At 46.7% G+C, this 15,779-nt stretch overlaps 1 protein-coding gene and 1 pseudogene across 1 annotated transcript; both read right to left on the reverse strand.

Moving 5' to 3' along the window:
• Positions 1–1,997: 1,997 nt before the first annotated feature.
• LOC147964222 (disease resistance protein RGA5-like) lies at positions 1,998–5,732 on the reverse strand (annotated as a pseudogene).
• Positions 5,733–6,331: 599 nt separating this feature from the next.
• On the reverse strand, positions 6,332–13,394 carry LOC125515141 (disease resistance protein RGA5-like). The gene is made up of 5 exons (XM_087529882.1): positions 13,022–13,394; positions 12,356–12,614; positions 11,866–12,255; positions 11,535–11,619; positions 6,332–10,272 (listed from the first exon to the last, which is right to left on the reverse strand). Exons 1-5 carry the CDS (start codon positions 13,173–13,175, stop codon positions 8,680–8,682), a joined length of 2,481 nt encoding a protein of 826 aa, XP_087386008.1. The 5' UTR covers positions 13,176–13,394; the 3' UTR covers positions 6,332–8,679.
• Positions 13,395–15,779: the final 2,385 nt, after the last annotated feature.

Genomic DNA, 15,779 nt, shown 5'->3' on the forward strand with positions numbered 1-15,779 from the left:
ATAGTTAGGACATATTTCACAGGTTATATCCTGAATATTCTCAAACTAAATGCATGCCGATGAACCCGGTAAGCTTCACAAAAACAGTAGAACCGAATAATTATGGATTTCAAAGCAAAAAGATTGATGCGCCTGGATTATTTTAGTACAGTATATTAATCAATTAAGGATGATGAAGACGAGTCTTCAAATATGGATGTTCAACTGCTTACATTAAGGATGGACATGCCTTCGTCTAGTTGCAAACATAGACAGCTCGCACCGTATTATCCAGCAATTGCGTACACAGTGTGCAGACTACGCATCCAAGATCATCTGCATATAGTACAACATGATGTACGTAGATATTAATATGACCAATTCATATCATGCAGGAATAACCGCATTCGGCTAGCCAAGATTCAGATACGCCCAAATCATTGCAAACTCTGACATCACAAATCACAAGGTATGTAGTGCAGTTATGCGATAAACAGAATGTGTACCAGGTAAATACAAGAAGAGTAAATGAATAAGTAGAACAACAAGGGGAGATTTATATTACAGAGAAGGCCGATCATCATATAAATACATTTGAACAGAAGGGCATGTTGGGTGCACATCGGCTGCCCTCCTGAAGGCAGACTCGACATCACTGTTCTTGTGGACGGAGGATGTGACACCTACACGGATGTGCTCGAGGGCTAACAGGTGCTCCATCCCTAATGGTGTAGCACCACCCCACCCATCATGTACTGGTGCTGTCGCAGCTTGGGCATCGCCCCTGCCTCGAACTCCATGCATACCATAGCAGAGTAAATTGCAAAAAACCACCACAATTGAGCACCCTAATTCAGAAAACCATCACCATTCGAATTTTTTTCAAAAAACCATCATCATTGTGCTAACAATTTTCAGAAAGCACTTATCACTGGATTATCACTGTATTAGAGACGTTTGACAAAAAACTGACCGCTGGGTCCCATGGTCAGGTGCCACGTAGCGAGGACGAGATAACGCCGCTACTAAACAAAACCGGCCCACCTCCCACCTCACGCATCTCTCCCCACCCCGACTCACCCTTTGCTGCCGTCCAGGATCCAACTGCCGGCGGCGCCCACTGCCTGAACGAGGAGGTCTCACATGGCCGGGTCAACGGAGACGCCACACCATCGCTGCAAAGCCGCCGCGGCATGGCACCGCGCCGCAACTGCCCCGTCGCTCCATGACCGCCGCCACTCTCCGTGTCCCGGCGACAGATTCAAGCATTGCCGGCTTCCGTGCGCCGCCCGGCGACGAATCCAAGCGGTGTCGGCCCCGAGCGCAGCCCCGACGGCGGATCTGGGGCGATGCGACCTCCCCCTGTGCCAGCGGGCATGCCGACCGCCGGATCCAGCACGCGGGAGGGCAACGGCGGATACCAGCTCACGACCGCAGCAAGCACCAGGGCCTCTCCGGCCTCGTCCTCCCGCCTGAGCCCCCACCTGCAGGTCGACGGGAGGGACATCCAGTGGAGACCGTCGTGGCTCCCCGCTGCACACTGCTGTGCGCCAGGGCTCCTTCACTTCGTGATCTCGCCGGCGTTGTGGGGCAGCTCCTGGGCATGAGGAGATCCAGCCCGGCTCCACTCCGATGGGCATGACTGGAGGCGGTGGCTGCCACCGCCGGGGGACGCAGGCGCGCCTGCCGCACCGCGCCGCCCGGGTCGGCCACGACCAGCCACCTCGCTGGCTGTAGCCTTCCACCTGCTGCTTCCTTCGCTTGCCGCCGACCTCCAGCGATCCGTGACATCTCCGACGACGGATCCAAACGGCACCAATGCCAGAGAAAGGGACGAAGAGAGATAGGAGATGCTGACAAGTGGGCTCACATCAAGTTAACGGTCCATGCGGACGGAGTCAATTTTTCATGCCATGTCATCACTTGCAAGTGGGATCCAGCAGTCAGATTTTGCGTCAAACATCTCTAATCCTGTGATAAGTGTTTTCTGAAAACTGTTAGCACAATGGTGGTGGTTTTTTGAAAAAAAATCGAATGGTGGTGGTTTTCTGAATTAGGGTCCCTAATTGTGATGTTTTTTTGCAATTTACTCACCATAGCATCATCAGAGACGAGTCTAAGGTCTTCCAGAACCGGAAATAATCCTGTGCGGACTATTGGCGGCACCACTATGTTCAGCGATACTCGACACAGAGAGAAACATGTCAATGAGGGAGGGCAGTTTTCCGACAACGTGAACCTCATTAGTCGATAGGTACTCAACCGACAAAGTCAGGCTGCGGAGGCAATGGAGGTCGCCAATCCAATTGGGAACTCTCTTCAATATCCATCCTAGCATATAAAGAACCTCGATATGGAGAGGAGGGTTGGATAACGAGTACATCCGGCAACAAGAATGTTTAGAAAACACACCATTAGCACTGACAAAGAGGTATTTGAGGTCACGGAGCCTCGCAATTGAGGAGACCAAAGCATCAACTATCTCCTCCGCCACCATTTTGCCAGAGAAGCTCAGCATTCTCAGACCAGTCAGCTCATCGCCAATGCCCTTAATATCCTCTAATGAGCTCTTCTCCATATCAGGGCATGACAAAGCACGCAATGATTTAATTCTCGCGAGCGTCTCCAAATGAACGAGCCCTCGAATTTCAGCTGATCGACCATTTATTACCAGCGTCTCCAAATGAACGAGCCCTCGAATTTCAGCAGGGAGATCTATGATGCATTCTTTTGCATTAACTCTAACATGCCTTAGCTGAAACAATTGATCAATAGGACTGAGGTCGACTGTCGCATCCTTGTATGGAAAGTCATACAAGAGCACTCGAAGGTATGTAAATAGAGAAAGAGGAGGCGTGTAATTGGACTCTCCAAACTGTGCCAATGATCGAACTTGTGACATGCTAGTATCAACGATCACTGATGTTGTATAACTAGCACTTGATTTTAAGGACAATCTACGGACCTTATGTTCGTAGCTATGCATTCTTGCCACATCTTCACAATTATATGCCACTGATGAAATTGTCTTCTGCACACTTGCTGGTGATCAAATCAAGCATCATGTCGTGTACTGTGCAATACTCCACAGCCGCAAAACTTGAGAGTTCAGCTGGCTGAATAAAGCTTCTATTGATCAGCTCATTAAAATAACTCTTTGCAACATCATCCAAATCTGATCCATGAGAATTATTGACAAAGCCTTCAGCGACCCATTGTGCAACCAGATGACCCCTTCTGATATTTTTATCTTCTGGATGCATGCCAAGGTACAGGAGGCATGGACGGAGATGAAGAGGAAGATGCATGTAGCTAAGGTTTAATATACCCCTCATCTCTTCCAAGGTGGGATTTATGACAAACTTAGCGCCCAGAGAGTTTCTTATGCTCTCCCACTCGTCATTTGATCTTGCTTGACGACTAGCTAACAAACTGGCTATAGTGCAAGTGGCAACGCTCCGCACATCCTCAAAATTTCAGCTGAAATATCTTTAAACTGGGGTGGGCAGTCATCTTCAGACCCAAATACTCTATTAAAAAACAACATTCTCGAGTTTAGTTATTAGGGTCTTCATTTTGTAAACACACTCATGGTCGTTACTGCACGCCCCAATAGCCACATTATCCACTCGTGTAGTTACTATTACTCTACTTCCATTATCAACGTCTGGAAATAAACAACCCATTATATTCCATGTCGATTGATCCCACAAGTCATCTACTACAATAAGGTACCTATTGAATATTGTTGCACATATCAGATAGGTCCAATTGTGATATGATTTACAGATGAAAGCACCATAACTTGGAAATGAACATAAACTACGAATAGCATAAGCTAGGATTGAAGCAAGAAAAATGCTATTTCTTAGGTTAATTTTGCATGTTCACACAACATTCGAGCATAAGCCAAGTTAATTTACATGCAAAACTATAAGATAGTTAAAACAAATTTACATTTATCTTATACATGCATGCTCGAACAAAAAAAAGACTACAAGTCTCTATTATATAATTAAAGGTAATGGCTTGAGACCCTACATTTCTACAGCCCATATAAGAAGTACCGGTTTGTTGGATCCAACTAACCTTAGCCATCAATCTATCTCTAGTATGATGGCTCACAATTTTATTTCTACCTTTGCTAATTTAGCTTTAGTTACATACGCATTTGGGAATGAAGAGAAATTTATTCAGTCAATTTCTCCCATTCGTACGCCCATCTGAAGTTTGCATCTCTTCTCATCCAGGTTTTCTTACCTCAGACAACAATCACACATTATCAGGTGTTTTTTTTATTTTATTTTATGGGCTTGCTACTTTACTATTGGCCGATTTTCAATTCCAGAGAGAGAGAGAGAGGGAGAGAGGGAGAGAGCGCGATGGTTTATTGCTAATGAAATTATTCTTGCTTTTTAATTTGTTATTAAAAACACATTTATTTTCTTGTTTTTTGTTTTCATTTTTTATAAAATGCATGAAATACATTTTTTATGTTAGTGTGTATGGGTTTGCTAAATCACAATCGGCTGAAATTTAACTAAGTCTCAGTCAAGTTAATAATCCTTCGATTATCATGTTGAGATTCATGCTAAAGTGTTGTGTTTTGTGTTTTATCAAAATACAAATATATTTCCTTTTATCTTTTGTTAAAAAAATAGTTTGTTGTTTCTTTCTTGGTTTTTCATGTTTCCTTTTCTCATATTTTTCCTTTTCTTCCCATTTTCGTTACAATGTTTTTTGTTTTCTTTTCATTTTCCTACATTCCTCTTTATAGTTTACGGGGTTGCTAGAAATTAGTCGACTGAGATTTAGTCAAGTCTCAATCAACTCCTGCGCCGTTAGTTTTGTTTCAATCGAACCGTGTAGGATGAATAGGGTTGGGTAACTCTTTATGTCTTAGTTTTTCCTTGTTGGGTGTAGAGTATGTGTGGTTGCTAGGAGGGAAAGGGGACCTTTTTCGTTGTCTGCTGGACTTTTGGTAGAAACTAGGGTTCTACTGGGTCTAGGGCGGAGATTGTAGGGGAAGGAGGGGGCTGGACGTGGGCGATCTCGCGGTCGTCGGCGGTTGGGCGCCGTCGTGCGCGAGGGAAGAGGCGGCGGCGTTGGCTGGAGGCGGCTAGGGTTAGGTCTCCCGGCTCCCTTCAGGAAGCCGAGCAAATAATAATTGCTTCTTGCTTAATCTCAAAACGGGTCCTTACATAAGTTTATATAATCCTTCTAACGATATAATTGGGCTAAGCCCCTAACACGATAAGATAACTGGGCCAGGCCCCTAACTGCCTGGGCTGTAATATATGCTGCTCATAACATTTCTCCCCGCCTGCACAAACAGCTCGTCCTCGAGCTGGAAGGCGGGGAAGCGCTTGCGGAACTCCTCGAGGTGATCAACCGTCGCCAAACACCTCTGCGGCAGCTTGGGCGGGCAGGTCGCCGAGGCCAGCGGCGTCGGCGTCCTCCTCCATGTAGTCCGCAACCTCCAGGTAGAAGAGGCGTGGGCAGACGTGGTTGGGCACGTAGGACTCGTCGCAGTTGAAGCACAACCCTTGATGGCGATGCTCGAGTAGCTCGGTCGAGGTGAGCCGGCGGAATGGGCGCGCCGTGGTCGCGGCGAGGGGTGCCGCGGAAGCCTGAGCAGGCCGACCCTGCGCGGGAACATCCGGCCAGGGTGGCGGCCCAGCGGCCCGGGACGGTGATGCCTGCTGGATGGCCACCGCGCGGCGCTCGAACGCGCGTGCGTAGTACATGATCATCTGGAGGTCCTGGGGGTCCCTGTAGCTCCACGTCCACACGAATATGATCTGGCAGACCGCCGACGAAGAGTTCGGCCCGCTGGCGAGCCGTCACGCCGGGCGCGTGGCACGCCAGGGCCTGAAAGCGGTCGGTGAAGTCCTGCACCGTAGAGGTAGTGTGCGTGTCCACCCTCAAGATGCAATTACATTTTTTGTCTTTTATCTTGCACATTGCACACAAACAACAAAACATGCTAACACAAGATTCTAAAATCTATTTTTTGAGGCTGCCCCACCTCCCGTGTTGCACGACCATAATTGCACGCGCAACTAGGGTTATTTTATTCTTTTTTATTTTTCAACAAGAACTAATTTCTAATGACATGGTGAATATTTTTTAAATACATAATGATTTTCTAATTACACAACAAACATTTATTTTGAATACACAATGAATATTTTAAAAAATGCACAAGCATTTTTTCTAAAATATCATGACAAATGTACAAATGCTCCTCTTTCTTTTTTTATTGAAAATCTAACTGGAAATTTTAAAAAGAAAAGAAACATTAAACAATAAAATGGAATAAAAGAAACAAAAACAACAGTAGAAAACCGGATAGTACAGAAATCATACAAAGAGCTAAGAGAACCTACAGCCGGATATGACAAATGTGGCCCCTCAAGCGCTTGCGGATGCGCCCGGTCGCGTCCGCGGGCAGTAACCGGTTACTACTCAAATCAACACAACTGCATTCAGACATCTCATACTAGATTCTCAAATCCATACAAAAGCATGCAAACGTTAAAACCTACATACTACGTAGCTACTCCTCGTCAAGATGTCAACAATCTCCGTGCCTGGCTCCGGGTACATGGGCAGCAGCAGCAGCTCCGACGTCTCCGGCTGCTCCGCTCCAGCCTCCTCCGCCTCTATCTCCGTGTTGAGTTCAGCGAAGAGCACGTCGGACGCCGCCTGCTCCTGTCGGAGGAACTGCCAGTTGGCCTCCACATACGCCTCATACTGGATGGAGTCCAGGATGGCCTGCTGCTCGCTCCGTCCTCCTCCGCCTCTATCTCCGCGTCGAGTTCGACGAAGAGCGCATCGGACGCCGCCTGCTCCGGGCGGAGGAACTGCCGGTTGGCCTCCACATAGGCCTCATCCTGAATGGACTCCAGGATGGCCTGCTGCTCCGTCCACGGCTTGGGCAACGGCGAACTCCACCTCTGCCTTCGCCATGGTGACTCCCCCCTTCCCCGGAGCAGGCTGCTCTGCCTCCTCCTACGGGTGCACCACCTTCATCGGCTCCGGCAGTGGCTCTCCCTCCTCCTCCTCCTCCTCCTCCTCCTGCTGCTGCTCCTCCTCCTCATCCGACTCCGCTAGTCCGGAGGTAGCCCGACAATGATGCGGGTGCGCTCGTGCCTGTATCTCCTCCACGATCTGCCTCCGGTGCTCCGGCGTGAGCATAGCGTACATGGTGATCATTCGCTGGACCATGGCGATGCCAGAGAGCGTGGGAGAGCGGGGGAAAGAAGGCGGACGAGCTCGGGTGGCAGCACAGAGAGGGAGGAGGTGGATGGGCTAGGGTTGGGGGACGCCGACCGACTTAAATAGCTAGCTTTGGCCTCAGGCGGCGAGCCGGAGCGGCGTCACGCGACCCACGGCGACGGAGGAGGCATCCTTCGAACCGTCAGGTTTCCGGGCGTTTCCGCGTGGGACCCCATCGCAAGTCCTATATGGCGGTCGTGCCTATATCCGCCTCATATTTGGATTGAATATGCGGGGTGCCGGTCAGCCCGGATGTTTGAGGCCCTTTTGAGGCGTCTGTCTGCCAGATATTTGTGATCGATCAGTGACGGGGCTGGCCGCCCGGACGTTTAAAGTCAGTTTGGAGGGTCGGTTTGGAGGGTCGGGTGTAGATGCTCTAAGGTTGCTATTGGCCCGGCCAGTGCAGCAGAACGAGCAGCCCTAACTGAATGAAAAATTGCTGGCCCGAAAACGCACAAGCAAGAATAAGGCCCCGCTTGGAATGTAGTTTTTCTGCCACCCCTGTAATCTTTTACACCTGTATTATACCAGCCTCCAACCAAATACATTCCGAAGGGTGGTATTTTCTATCCGGTTATAATATGTGCTTGGCTCTCCAGGTTTCAATCCACTTGTAAAATCCACTTCGATAGCAGCTAACGAACTGAATTCTTGTGAAACTTTGGCAGCAGCTGTTAACTGGCAGGAGGGTTCGGGCTAATCATGACCAAGCAGGACGGCCACGTCGCCAAGGAGTACTCCGCCGCCGGTTGAACGGGGAAGGGGCGGGGAGGGATGCCGGAGGAGGAGGAGGAGGAGGAGGGAGGATACCTTGGTGGAGCAGAGGAGGATGAGCGATTCGCCGTCACGGTCAGGTCACGGCTGCCGGCCAACGTCGCCGTCGCGGCCAGGAGCGAGTCGCCGTCACTGTCGCGGCCAGGAGCGAGTCGCCGTCACCGTCGCGGCCAGGAACGAGTCGCCGTCGTCGGCGCGCCTAACCCCCGTCGTGGCCACCGTCTTCTGCGCCTCACCACGTCGCCGTCGCGAACGCCGTTGCTTGACCACCTCGTGGACACCAGCGCCGGCGCCTCCCGGCGGCGCAACTCGATCTAGGTCTCGAGCGAGAGGCGAGGTGGGGAAAAACGACGGCCTCTGGTCTGTATCGGATACCGGCCTGATACGGGTGTAAACAAGAAAACCAGTGTAAAACTTACAGCCAAAAAACGACATGCCAAGCACCAACGACAGGCTCATCCATTTTTATTTTACAGGGGTATATTTTACAGGTGTATTGGGCCCTAAAACGAGGAACCAAGGGGGGCCTAAGGCAAAGGCAATAACAAGGCCGGTCCAAGAACAATAGAAAAACACCAAGACTGAATGAAGAGCTAAAATGGGCTGGGCTACTATTGTATGGTGTACTGAGACTTAGCTTGAGACCTAGACAGACCCATTATTTATTATTTCTAGGAAAGGTCGTCTTGGGTGCACGTCGACCACGCTTCTGAAGGCAGACTCAACATCACGGTGCTTGACGCCGTGTCTGGCAAATACAGAGATGTGATCGAGGGCCAATAGGTGCTCCATGCCTCGAGGCACACCACCACCCCAGCCATTATTTACTTCTAGAGTGAGCTGTCGCAGGCTGGGCATTAGGCCTATCTGAAACTGCATGTGTGCCACATCATGAGAGAAGAGACGAAGGACTTTCAGGACTTGGAATAAGCCCGTGCAGATGACGGCCCCGCCTTCAGCGAACACCGATAGATCCAGATGGACGAGGCAGGGCAGCTTTCCCACAACATGAACCTCGTCGTTGGACAAGTTGTCGACCCACAAATTCAAGATCCGAAGGAAATGGAGGTCGCCAATCCATGTGGGAACTCTCTTCAGTATCCACCCAGGCAGATCAAGTTCCTCGATATGGAGAGGAGGGTTGGATAATGAGTACATCGGGCTGCAATGATGTTGAGAAAACAAAGCACGGACCTCGAGGTATTTTAGGCCATGGAGCTTTCCAATTAGGGATACCAAAGCATCAACTTCACCCGCCACCACATCAGTATAAATCCTCAACTCCCTCAGGCTGGTCAGCTCACCAAGGCCATTAATATCCTCTAGCGAGATATTCATACAGTGAAGTGCACGCAATGATTTTATGTTGGAAATCCCTTGAGGAGGACATGTATGAATCGGAAGGATCAGACGAGACAACCGTGGCAAGCAAACAATATCTGACGGGATGCTTCGTGCACTACCAGATATTTCCAGCGTCTCCAAATGAACAAGCCCGCGAACTTCAGCAGGCAGATCTATGGAGCTTGGGAATGTAGAAACCTTCAGATATCTTAGCTGAAACAATTGACCGATTGCAGTGAGGTCGACTATCATACTGCTCGTAAATGGGAATATAAACACCAGCACCCGAAGGTACTTAAATAGTGAAAGAGGAGGTGTGTACTTGGACTCTCCAAATTGTGCAAATGATCGAACTTGTGACATACCAGTATCAACGATCCTCAATGTTGCATCATTGGTGCTTGATTTCAAGGAGAACCTACGGACCTTGTACTCACAGGCATGCATTCTTGCCACGTCTTCACAATTATATGCCACGTTGGTAAAATTTTCGTCTGCACATTTGCTGACGATCAGATCAAGCATTATATCATGTACTCTGCAATACTCCACCTCTCCAGACTTTGAGGTCTCAGCCGGCTGAATCAGGCTTCTATTGATAAGCTCATTAAAATAACTCTTCCCGGTATCCTCCAAGTCTGACCCATGAGAACAATTGACAAGGCCTTCAGCTATCCATTGTAAAACCAGACCATGCCTCCTGACCATTTGGTCTTCTGGATACATGCCAAGATACAGGAGACATGGGCGAAGATGAAGAGGAAGATGCATGTTTAGTATACTCCTCATCTCTTCTAAGGTGGGATTTGTGGCAATCTTGGCGCCCAAAGAATTTCTTATGCTCTCCCACTTGTCCGTGGCTTGCGGAGTGGACCCTAACTCACTCACTCCCTTCTACACAACCCTAGAGAGCATGTGCCTCCATGTCGTTCGATATCCTGCCTAGAAGAACGGAAATAAGGTTTTTAGGAAGCGTCTCGACGCGGTTGCTCCCGATCCGTCCCTGTCTCTGTCCTCCTCTGCTTCCACTACTTCCCCTACATTGATAGCATGGCTAACGACGCCGCTGCCAAGAAGAAATCCACATACGACGCCAAGGCTGCTGTTGTCGCCGCCGCGTTGGCATGGACAATTGGAGTGTTTGATCTGTTCATCCCTACTAGTTCATGTGCTAGCCATATATGATGCGTTGATAGATGTTTTGTGTCTATGTATACGTGCTCACATGCTTAGGTATCGGTATAAGTTGCATACTATGATTGTCATGCTTACAGTCTACTCATGGGTTAGATTAATCAATAAGGTGCCAATATTTCCAGCAATAGGCAGGCATGGGTTTTTATGTCTTCAGTTTAACTAACGAAATGTGTGTAATATGACACAAAATGTGTATGTTTAGAAATTTTGATGAAAAATCCAATGATATATTTTTTAGTGGCATATAACACATGTCTCGCTGGACGCGGTTGTTCTGATCCCGAGTTCATGTGAGCTCTGGTGAATTGTGAAATCAAAAAAATGGGAAAGAAATTCAAAAACAAATCTGAATTTTTTTGTGCCAAACATTGAAAATGTTTTGATTAATTGCAAAGTTTAATCATTGGATGGCATTTGTGGAAAACGTGAAAAAAATCGATGCTCCAAAATGTTATTCTCAAAAGCATTTCGGAGCATCGATTTTTTTGCCATGTCTTCCACAAATGTCATTTCATGATGAAGCTTTGCAAGCAATGAAAACATTTGTCAATGTTTGGCACACAAACAATTCAGATTTTTTAAAATGTTTTCCCTTTTTTTGTTTTTGCTGTTCATCCAAGCTCACGGGATCGGAATAGCACTTTCGATGTTCGCCAGTCATATTGATGACCTCCCTTGCATGCCTTACAAAAAATTAATGTACTAAAGAGTACAGTATGACACATGAAAGATGGTTTGCGGATAACCTACAATCTGTGTTGTGTTTCTAATTAAACCCTTTATTTCAAAACAGAAGGTGTTTTTCTACTTTGTTGTAAGCAATATTGTCTAAAAGACCAACCATAAGCAAAATTTACGAACTACATATAAATTTATGGTTTTGCAATTGAGGATTTCTGAGGTTACTGATAGAGAAATAACTATATATTTAACTGAATCACCGTTAAGCACCATTTGACCTGAACATGGTACTCATACAAGTATAGGCGGGACGAGAAAATATTGGGTAGAAGGCAAAATATAACTAACTTTAAGTTGACTGAGCTATAAACAAACCATCATGTACTTTGAAACACAGATAATATACTTCTTATGAGGTCATGATTTCAAAAGCAAGAAAGCCCAACAAGATCTAGCATTAGGTTAAAACACATCTTTGACATTAGTGTAGCCACTATACTTAAAAATCACTAAACTATGCCAATTTAGAGGAATGTTGTAAAATGATTCAATTTTCACAGGTATTTAACCACTGAAGTGCACAAGCGACAGCTAGAAGAAAATTATTACCTTTTATGTGTGAGATGCTCTCTAAGACGAGCAATGATATCTTGTACCTCGTTAGTACGAGATGACTCCTCCACCTTGAGATCCAACTGTAGGCTACGGAGGAGGTTTGTCATATCAGGTCTTTGAGAAACCGATACAAATGCCTTACAATTGAATTGCTCTCCTATCTCATCATACACTTGTTTGGCAAGTGTAGTTTTACCAAGACCTCCGAATCCAACAATAGCCACCACTTTGAGTTTTTCTTGGGTATTTTGTAACCAACTTTTAAGTTCTTTCTTTGGGCCATCAATACCCACAAGGCCCGCTACCTCCTTGTAGATCACCGACAAACGAGGATCAACAGCAATGACATGAGTAGTAGAGTTGATGCTATCGTCAATCTTGTACCTTTGCACGGAGACAACAAAACTAGGTATTTACCAATTTCATGTGAATAGTATTGGAAGTGAGGAGCTCCTATATTAATGAAGAAATGTCAATATTGTACCTCATGCGTCGTTCATTTGCCTGTAGAGCAAGAGCCTTGAGCTCTTCCATCCGATCAGCAATACGATGACGCTTTCGCAACATCTTGAGACGTTTAACCGTCTTCTTTATAAAGCCCGCCTTGGCATCGGCACCTCCAAGGTCTCGCATGAAGTCATCGATGCAATTCTCCATGTCATAGGACATCTCCCTCACATGATCCCTCCAGTTCTTGGCCAAGGGATCCAGTTCATCCATGAGCTCAAGCTTCTCAAGGAGAGCTTTCATGGGAGACTGGATTTTCTACTCTCGGGTGTACTACACCCGAGTTAGCAAAAACTTTGAAAAAAGTTTATCAAACGAAATCCAAAAAATCTGAAATTTTGCTACATCAAACTTTATCATATGTTTGAGGTTCGTGTCAAGTTTCATCGAAAAATAACATCCGAGGAGCTCTCACCGAAAAAAACAAAATCGCTGCTGAAAGTTTTGTGCACTGTTTGAGCAGTGATTTTGTTATTTTTGGTGAGAGCTCCTCAGATGTTATATTTAGATGAAATTTTGCAAGGACCTCACACATCTGATAATGTTTTATGTCCCAAGAGTTTAGATTTTTTGGACAATGTTTGATCACATTTTTTCAATCTTTTGCTAACTCGGGTGTACTATACCCGAGAGTAGCCACTACTTTCCGCTTTCATGGCGCTAAGCTCGTCCTTGAGGAACGAGGCCTGCTTCCTGACTGACGTGAGCTTCTTGTACTCGTCGCCCATCAGTGCGGCGAGCTTGCCGATGAGGGGGTTCATCGCCCCCATGGTGGCGCTGACCACTGGTGCAGACATCTCAATACCGAGGCTCCTTCCGGTGTTGGCTCAGCAGCCCGCTCGCGTGCTGCAAGTGAGCGTGACGGCGATTCAAAGGGAGGAGCTGCAGTGGTGCCGGAGAAGTCCAACTGGGTGAGCCGGAGCTCAAGAGGTGGATGGCCGTGGCGTATCCGCGGCCGGAGGTGGAATAGGTGGTGGACTGGTGGTGCAGCGGGATATGGGGATGCGGTTGTAGGCCAGCGGGATATGAGGAGCCCCGGCAAATAGCAGCGTGGGGAGTAACGCGTTGGAAAATTCAGCGTGGAAAAAACAGGTACACGGAGATTGCAAGGCTGTGAATCCATTGTGCTGTTTCAACGAAGCTGATGCCTGGTCACTCTCAGAAAGCAGCCCAGAAGACGATTCCCGGAAGCCACTCAAGGAGGAGGTTGATCTTATAGGTTAATATTGCCACTGTCGTTTTCCGCCTTCAATTCCCGGACAACGACAGCCGGAGACGAACCGATCAAGGAGGCCGTCGCCGGCAACTCCAGGAAGCTTCTCTCAAAGACTCAAACAAAGGGGAGTCGATCTTACAGATTAACATCACCATTGTCATCTGGAAGGGCAACGACAGCCGGAGACAAACCGGTTGAGTGAGGTCGCCGTCGCGGACGACCAGTTCCTAGCTGCTCTCGTTCTCCAATGCTTCAATCCAATGGTCCATGCTCCCTGCTGCCATAGGACTGCAAGCATTTGAGTGGTTATTCAACCAAGCTTTTGTGCTACTGATGTCGTGCTTCGCTTTTTAGAATGGTGCATATATAGATCATTGTTAAGCTTTTACCTAGATAAAGTAGAGCCCCAAAACCACCACCTCCACCTGTTTTATCTCTCTTTAGAATGTTGACGTTAACATATTTCGAAGCGGTTCTGATTTCTTAATTAAAATCACATATAAGGTTCGTCATAATTCAAGGATCATGGGTTTTTGTGCACTCTGATTATAATGACGCAAAAGATTAATCAAGTAAGGACGCCAAAGATGATTCCTCAATCATCATTGATCAGGAATGACACAGCTATTATTACAGGTTTTAACCAAGTGATCACTTGCATTCACAAGATAATATAGAGATCTGCTCCGAAATACCTGACGTTTTAGTAGGCTAGTACAGGCAAATGTACAAACGTCATATATCTTAGAACGGAGGTAGTACATTCAGATCATGCAGGAACTGTACTCAGGAAGTCAGGATTCAGATATATAGCCAAATATACACTCTGACATGATAAATTACATGGTATCATGAGCAATTAACTTACAGAGGTCGTACACACTAAATACAAGGAATAATGAATAAAACAAGTTAACCGGAGAGCGGCTGATTTAAGTTGCAAAAGAGTCCAATCATAATCCTAGTAGATTGTAACAGGAGGGCATCTTGGGTGCACCTGTGCAGCGTTCCTGAAGGCAGACTCGACATCACGGACATCATGGACGGATGACATGTTATTTACATTGATTTGCTCGAGGGATAAGAGGTGCATCATCCCACCTATCATGCACTCCTAGAACGAGCCTTCGAAGCTTGGACATAGCCCCTGTCTCGAACCCCATGCATGCCGTTGCATCATCATCACAAGAGCGGAGAGCAAGGCACTCCAGAACTGGGAATGATCCTGTGCAGATTATGGCAGCCCTGTCTTCAGGAATACACAACACCTTGAGACTGAGATACAGGAGGGACGGTAGCTGCCCAAGAACATGAACTTCATCAGTCAACAACTGCTTGGCACACAGAGCCAGTCTATGGAGGTGATTAATAGCATCCTAATTTCAAAACAATAAGATTCACAACCATCGCTTGTTTTTGTAGTTAGAGCAGAAAAGCCAGAGTACAAACATAGTTTTTTTTTCGAAAAGGAGGATTACCCCTGGAGAATAAACATAGTAGAAGAAAAAAAGACTCTCTAAAATAATGTCGGAGCAGAGGGATGCTGGGGACAGTGTTGTTACCATATGGCCCAAGGAACCTTGATTTGTATCATTTATTTGAAAATTAATAAAAATATGCAGCAGAGTCCTGCTGTTTCCCTAAAAAAATGACCCAAGGAGTATTATTTTTTCTTTCTTGCTGAACCTTGTACTGTGTAGCTTCTATCCTGGTGTTTCATGCTGGTAAGTTTTAGCAGCGAATGCATTTAACTCTACTATCTGAATGATTTGGACAAAGTTGCTGCGCTCCTGATGTCATGCTTCAGAGTTCAGAATGGTGCATCGATCTTATCAAAGCTTTCATCTTAGTAAAGCAGAGTCAAAACCAACTCTTCTATCTCTCTTCCAGAGTGTTGATATAGCCACATAAGCTTCCCTCTTACAATTCGAATGATTTGAACGAAGTGGTCGTACTCCCGATGTCAATACTTTGGTTTCTAGCATGGTGAATCTATCATAAGTGTTTCTGTAAATAAACCAGTCAAAACCACTTGTTTGTCTCTTTTCAGAGTGTTCCTATTACAACATTTGCAATTGGCTGCATGCATCTTTCCGATGCAGAGGCCGGGGCAAGTCCTCCTTTAAAAAAACATTTGGAATTGGTTACGAATTCAGAATTACACGGAAGATAGCAAGTTAGCCAT

This window comes from Triticum urartu, chromosome 6A (assembly GCF_056163025.1).
Source record: "Triticum urartu cultivar PI428250 chromosome 6A, HENAU_Tu73, whole genome shotgun sequence".
In the NCBI taxonomy this organism is placed as follows: domain Eukaryota; kingdom Viridiplantae; phylum Streptophyta; class Magnoliopsida; order Poales; family Poaceae; genus Triticum; species Triticum urartu.